The 6,990-nt window shown below is 41.5% G+C and overlaps 1 protein-coding gene and 1 long non-coding RNA gene across 3 annotated transcripts; one reads left to right on the top strand and one right to left on the bottom strand.

The window, feature by feature from the left end:
- Positions 1-204: 204 nt before the first annotated feature.
- On the bottom strand, positions 205-1,074 carry LOC121708742. The gene is made up of 2 exons (XR_006031754.1): positions 1,014-1,074; positions 205-331 (listed from the first exon to the last, which is right to left on the bottom strand). It is a non-coding gene; the product is annotated as an uncharacterized LOC121708742 (long non-coding RNA).
- A 2,831-nt stretch (positions 1,075-3,905) lies between these two features.
- Positions 3,906-6,396, top strand: LOC121708739 (microfibrillar-associated protein 3-like). 2 transcript variants are annotated; one of them, XR_006031753.1, is made up of 4 exons: positions 3,906-4,181; positions 4,298-4,578; positions 4,684-5,542; positions 5,576-6,396. XR_006031753.1 is itself a non-coding variant. In XM_042091580.1 (3 exons), exons 2-3 carry the CDS (start codon positions 4,314-4,316, stop codon positions 5,478-5,480), a joined length of 1,062 nt encoding a protein of 353 aa, XP_041947514.1. In that variant the 5' UTR covers positions 3,906-4,181; positions 4,298-4,313; the 3' UTR covers positions 5,481-6,396. The 2 variants fall into 2 exon arrangements, 1 of the variants encoding a protein (XP_041947514.1); XM_042091580.1 differs by having other exon boundaries at positions 4,684-6,396.
- The last annotated feature ends 594 nt before the right edge of the window (positions 6,397-6,990 follow it).

The raw sequence follows: 6,990 nt of genomic DNA, 5'->3' as shown, positions 1-6,990 counted from the left end.
TGAATTGTCTACCGTATTTTTAACCACAGTACTTATGGATCATACTGTAACTTAGTACAGTAGTAATACCAGTGCTGTAATATTATATACAGTAATTTTGGGAAATTCATATCCTGCTTTATCTACAGCCAGGATAAATTTGACTAGGCCTAGGTATGGTTTAGGCTACACAAACTTGCATAAATAACCATTGACAACTTGTTATCAGTTTGAAAAGCAAGTACATTTATTCACTTTTTTCCGTTTAGAAATGTTCGTGTGCTGCATCCTAACGTTAGACCAACGGTTGCAGTCAGCCTGATCCACCACCAGTAGCAGAGTGAAGCAGCACCTAGCAGAAATAGAAGAAAAAAAGATGAACAGTGTTAGATAACAATTTCAACTGAAACTGAAGGCTACTTACAAGTGAAACTTTAGAATAATCATTTATATATATACTGTATGTTTTTTGAGTTTACTGTCAAAATGCCAGGCTGAAGATGGTGTTAGCATAACTCAGTTTCGCAAGGTATATTTAGCTGCTAACGTTAGCCAGCTGGGTGAGCTCATTGATGATGTTTGCTTGCAGCAACACATAGATATATGTACTGATTACGATGAGTTAACGTTGCATAAGTTAGCTGGTAGCAGCTAAACCTCCACGTTAACGTTAACCAGCAGCACATCATCTTCAGCCTAACATTGTGACAGTAACATACTAGGCCTAGCACTACTAGCGAATGTTTTATATAAATTATATGAATATAATAAACTGTAACTTACTGAGAACTAAGGTAGGCCTAATATAAATGAGACTGCCAAAACGTTAACGTAACATAAAACATTAACGTTAATGCCACCTTCACAGCAACAGCAACTATGATAGCTAGCCTAACGTTACTTAGTTGATCCAACAAGCATGGATGAGTTTGTAAGTTAGACAGTACAACGTACATAGACTGTACATGCCCGAATTTAATGTAGTACAATTTCACAATGAAACATTAACGTTACATAAATAAATGCTTGCTTACCATTAAGGTGGAGCTGCGAACTTGACAGAGTGCTGAACACCGTTGGTCTGACTGACTGAACTGTTGCTCAAAAATGATCTCCCGCCGCCGGACAGTTCAAACGTCGTCGCGCGGTGCACGTTTCAATCACCACGTCAAAATTCCCCAGTAAACCATAAATCCATGACTTTTCAATATCTTTTCAAAATGATGATTTGGATGGAAAATCAACATAATATCAATGTCACCTTGCTATCTGGGAGCTTAACTTTGTATTTATGTGCAAAAAGAAAACAGAAAACCCCAACTGATTTTCCGCCATGTTTTTTCAAAATTTTCAAAAAGCTGACAAGTGAGGGAGGAGTCAGATTTATTACTGTGTTATGATTCGCAGCAAATTTTTATTACTGTAGTTTGACCATTTTTGACCATAATTCATAGCGAAACTACAGCAACATACTGTATTCACAAATACAGTACACATTTTTCTCAAAAACAGCAGTGATGCTGTGAAAATCACAGAATCTTGTTACAGTGTAGCCTGGCTAGCGCCACCACTTCTCAAAGAGACGTGGTCTGGGAACCAAACGTTCATTTTCTCGTATTTGAAAAAAATGCCCAGATCCGTTTATTGGGTGCCACGGATGTCTATCAAATGCGTCTGTGCATAGCTCATCATCGTCTTGCTTTCCCACCTGTTCTGTGATTGGTTCCCTATCTCAGGCGAAAATTTGCTCCATGGTCTCCAGGCTGCCTTAGCAGCGTGAATCAAATCGCGTGCAAGCTTGCATGGGAACACCCAGGCTAGTTCAGTCCACCAAGTCATAAGCTATCGGCGCTGCGCAGCACCAGTTGTGATATTTATTATTAACTTAACTAGTATTGTTAGGCAATACTATAAGTGCAACTCCAGGGCAGCTGAGGTGTGGCGATGACATCATCTATACGCAAGCAGGATGTGCGGTTTCGCTGTCTAAACGAATTCAAACGGGCTACGGTTTCAGATTTTTCCACTCTGGGACCAGGTTTCAAGAAAGTGCGGTTTCGGGCAGTGCGTTTACAGGATTCGTTTGGACGCTCGGCCAAGACGAAGCAAAACCTCTGCGTTTAACCTAAAAAGCCTCTCCGTGTGGACAAGCCCTTGGTAACAGCCTATCAGAAGTATCAGTATCAGAAAGGAGTATAGGCCAGCAACTTTGATGATAGAGAGGGCCACAAAATTTTCTTGTCGTTGTCAGAGGGCCAGATGTGACCGCTCATGTCTACCACTGGGATATCAGGATTCAGAATATACAGGAGCCTATGTCTGCACGGTTTATTAAACCAGCATGCATTAATTTAATATTTTCTATACTCAAATGCATTTTTATTATTGCTTCTATTTACCAAGGAACGTGAAATAAACTAAAAGATAACACATTTACAATAAACCTTTTTCCCCACTGCAATGGGTAATAAACTTTTGTAAAAAGGCTATTGTTAGTGTATCTTAACCATGGTTCCCACTCTGTCAAATGTAAAATTCCATTACTTCCCCGACAAAAATCCTGAATTTCCATGACCAAAAAATGGACATAAAAAAAACCAGGTACGGGTAACTACAAGCAACCACTCATGCAAGTAGTAATGGGGGAAAGCTAATAACTCAGTAAATACCAATGCTGCGTGTAAATAATGTTTTTTGGCAAGTCAATTCAAAAATGTTTTATATAGGAAGCGCCCCTATCGGTGGACCGTGTCATTACGATAAGGATCCTGTTCAGATGTGGTAAAAAAACATTTTAATGACATCTCAAAATTGATCCGCGGGCCGCACTGAGTGAGGAGGAGGGCCGCATGCGGCCCGCGGGCCGCCAGTTGCCCATCCCTGGCTCAGTAGGCTGTCAGTAGGCTACTTAAACAAGACTTAACTTGCACAATCTTTTGTTGACAAGGGTCCTCATTATGATTCTCACCACATTTCAAATTTCTATTTACATATTTGGACTAAGTGAGTCAAAATGTTCACATTTTTTTATACTGAATCGAAAACAATAGGCCTAGGTTAGTAGGCTAACTCAGTGGTTTTCAAAGTGGGGGCCGCAACCCGTGCCAGGGGGGCCTCAGCAAGTTGGAAGGAAAAATAAAAGAAACGAATAAATAAATTTGAAAAATGTAAAATATACCTTTTACTATGAGGGATGTTATACAATGGCATTAGAATAATTTGTCGCATATCTGAACATTATATGTTTCATGATAATGACTGGGAATAATAGTAAAGTGATATAGCTCTCATATAGCAGAAAGCCCCAAATGCAATTTTTACACACTGTGTGCTCCATCGCGAAGTGCTTGTGGCTAAAATAATTATTAGGATTAGCTTAATGTATTTTTACATTTGCCGTATATTGTCGATGGGTTTAATAACACATCAAGGGGGTCCTTGGCCAGAACCTAGTGGTATTTGGGGGGCCTTGTCGTGGAAAAGTTTGGGAACCCCTGGGCTAACTAACACAATGACAAATTGGCGCCATCTCCTGCCCATTTTTGGAAATCGTATAGCCTAGGCTATTTGACGACACTACAAAGCAAAAGAGCAGTCAGTCTCTTCAGCTATTTTATTTCAGTTATGTAGGCTATGTCAGTTTTATGATAATATAATACAGAAAATTAAAGGACAGAAAAATGCTTTTCATTTTGTTGCTGGGCCAAATGACGTGCAGTTAAAGGCTACCTTACCATTACGTTAGGCTACTTTATTTTATTTTGTTTGGAATTTTTCATAATGTATATTGTGCGTAGATATGAGGAACTAAATGTCAAAAGAGGGAAAAACATTCATGTCATTGTTTTCACCCTATTATCTGGTTTGAACGCGGCTCTTGGCACCTGACACAAGAGAATGTCTAATAAGACGGGCTCTGCTGACACGCAGTCAGTGAGTGGATGAGCGTGATAACGCGTAAACTCGATCCCGCCCTTGTCTGTTGAACAAGGAAGCTGTTGCCAATGGTGGCGAGGTAAACCAAATACGATTAATTACCATTTCACCTCTAAACGAATCGACATCAAATCCTTCCAAACGTTTATAAACATTGATGCGAAATAGTCATTGCGATCCACGACTAGGACGATTAGCAGGCTAGGCCTACCTGTTGCATCTTCGGGACTGCATCTTCAACGTTCAGCGCTTCTGTCACAGCTTCGGTGAGTGCAGATAAAAACTTTAACACATGAATTGGTTACTGCCTATCCTGTTTTGTTCGTAGGCTAAGGTTTCAGTGGCTGAATTGTCCCATCATTATTGTTACACCCTGAAACAGAATAACCAGGAGCGATATGGCTAAACTGAACTGTGACACGTACAGCTGCTGCAGTTTCACCTGTATCCTAGTCCTTGTCATAGTAGAGACGGGGGATGCCTACATCGACCCCAGTCGGAACACATCACTGGTGTCCGTGAAGGGACTGGCTGATTTACCAACCTCACGGGACATAGTAGTGAAAGAGGGAAGCAGCACACTCATTGAATGCAATGTTACTGGAAGTCACGACGATATTATGTGGTACAATTCAAAAGGGCATATATTGGATGAACAGGGAGGTAAGTAAGGCTATAGGTTAGCAGCCTACCCCTTTACATTATTGCTTTATTTATTTTTCAAATCGATTGATATGGATAGCTATATTTAACATGTGTTTATTTTAGATGGCAAATGGCTGATACTGGAGAAGGGAATCTTAAACATCACCACAGTGACCTTTGAGGACCGCGGCAGGTATACATGTATCGCCTCAAATTCGAATGGAACATCAAACTACACCATCAGATTGCGTGTGGCTTACACACACAGTGGTCTGGGACTCTATTACATGATCGTCTGCCTTGTCACGTTCACGGTCACCATGATCCTGAACATCACACGCCTCTGCATGGTCAGCACACACCTGAAGAAGACCGAGAGTGCCATCAACGAGTTCTTCCGTACAGAGGGGGCAGAGAAACTGCAGAAGGCCTTTGAGATTGCCAAACGCATACCCATCATCACCTCCGCCAAGACCCTGGAACTGGCTAAGGTCACGCAGTTCAAGACGATGGAGTTTGCCCGCCACATTGAAGAGCTGGCACGCAGTGTCCCACTACCTCCGCTCATTCTGAACTGCAAGGCCTTTGTGGATGACATTCTGGAGACTGTCCATATAGATCTGGCAACACCAAGTGCAGGGCCCAGGGCCCAGAGGGCCATAGAAGCTCCTCCCTGTGCTGGTGAATGTGGGGAGGTGATCTGCAGTGTCCCTCCAGCAGATGGACCAGACGTGGAGAACCACGAGGAAGATCAGGAGGAAACCCCAGTGGTGAACAGCGTGGACATTACGGTCTCGGTCCACCCCAGTAGCTCCAGCGAGGCTGTTGTGGTTGTCAGCGAGGAGAATGAGTCTGACGTCACAGTACCCATGCTACAGTCAAGCACTGCTGGGCAGGAGGACTCTGACCAGAAGACATAGGCCTTCTGTAGGCCTCAGTAAAGAGTGCTGACACAACTAAGATGAAAGGGACATGGCTGCAGCCAGTACAATGGGGCTGTGTTTGTAAATGGGGAGAGGTTATTCTCTGCAAAGAGAGTCGTTGATTGTTTATGTATGGGTTTCTTTTTTTCTGGTGATTGTTGTGAATGTGAGAAAAAAAACGTTCAAGTGCTAGCTATTTGCAGTGATTATGTTGTGATCCCACTGTGCAGTGTTTTCGTTACAGGGGTGTCATGTACTGTAGACCTGAATGGAATAATGAATTAGTATTCCTTTACCCAGTTGTGGAGTACGTGCTCTCAGCCTTGGTAGTACACAAACAGGGGATGCCAACCTTTACTGCTGGAGTTAGTACCAGTCACTAAAATGAGAGCCTGCCACATGAGTCATCTGGTCTGTGCAAAAACTTGGTGGGAGACATATACGGCTTATCTTCTTTATATTAAATAGAATTTGAATTCTTAATATTCTTCTAAATAAATGGGAAACTTTATTGTTGCCATCATAATTTAAGTCTAGCATTGGCCGAATGACCTAGTGGCTGAAGCCAACCAGCCTGAACCTTATTCTCTAGTTCGCATTTGTGGATGTCTGTTGAAGACCACTGGCCAAACCTTTGCTTAGTTCTTACTGGAACAACTTATTTTTTCATATGTAATATTTTTTTATCTGCCATCATACATCTACTTAGCCAAAGCATGACCAGCAATGCCAAAATATGGCAACTCGCAACTCCACTAAACATTTTGTAATGTTATACACACACATTGCATGTGTTTATAGCTAAAATGTGAATTCTATTTGGAAGACATTAAAACCTAAGCATGGAGTGGTTTTGTATTGTTTCTCCTCTATTCTAGGGCCTCCGTAGGACAAAATAAAATAATATACCTGAGTCTGTTTTTCCTATTTTTTAGCCACTACAGATCAGTGGCAGAGATTTATCTTTTTTAGCGTCAAATACAAAATGTGGGGGGTTGAATGGGACAACCAGCTCATTTATAATTTAGTATTCAGTACCATTTGTGTGTGATGCAATCTCACAGTGTAATCACTGCCTTGCAGAAAGCAGTCACCACTGTAAGAGTTTAAACCAACCATTGAAGGCGCTTCTTCTATGGTTTATTAACGAGGGAGGCTGAGACAAGACAGCTAGAGCAAACGTGCACACGTCACCATCACGTGGCTATGAATAAAGTAGATCTACAATTCTTGAATTCGGTTCCACTCAAGTTCCAGTGACTCAGGTTTTCATGACAATCTGGTTTTACAGGTTGGGTTGCATTGCATCAACACTGCATACTTCAGTGTTGATGCAGTACTTTCTATGGTTTTGAAGGACTTGAAATGTGGTTGCCAGTATAATGCAAATAGCAATGACAAATTTGCCTGAAGTGAGGATCCAGCTCTAAGATTCCTTGCATTATAGAAAGTAAAATCTTAAAGGGGGCTTGGGGGTTAGTTTTAAACATGCCCTAGTTAAAAAATA

This window comes from Alosa sapidissima, chromosome 5 (genome assembly GCF_018492685.1).
Source record: "Alosa sapidissima isolate fAloSap1 chromosome 5, fAloSap1.pri, whole genome shotgun sequence".
Taxonomy (NCBI): Eukaryota; Metazoa; Chordata; class Actinopteri; order Clupeiformes; family Clupeidae; genus Alosa; species Alosa sapidissima.
Note: the sequence above shows the minus strand (reverse complement) of the source record. Positions and strands in the feature narration are given on the sequence as shown.

What these genes read in the sequence shown, in the direction of transcription:
- LOC121708739 (XM_042091580.1), top strand. Translation starts at nt 4,314, where the DNA reads ATGGCTAAACTGAACTGTGACACGTACAGCTGCTGCAGTTTCACCTGT. An exon ending in TATATTGGATGAACAGGGAG is followed by an intron (nt 4,579 to 4,683) that starts GTAAGTAAGGCT and finishes TGTTTATTTTAG; the next exon opens with ATGGCAAATGGCTGATACTG.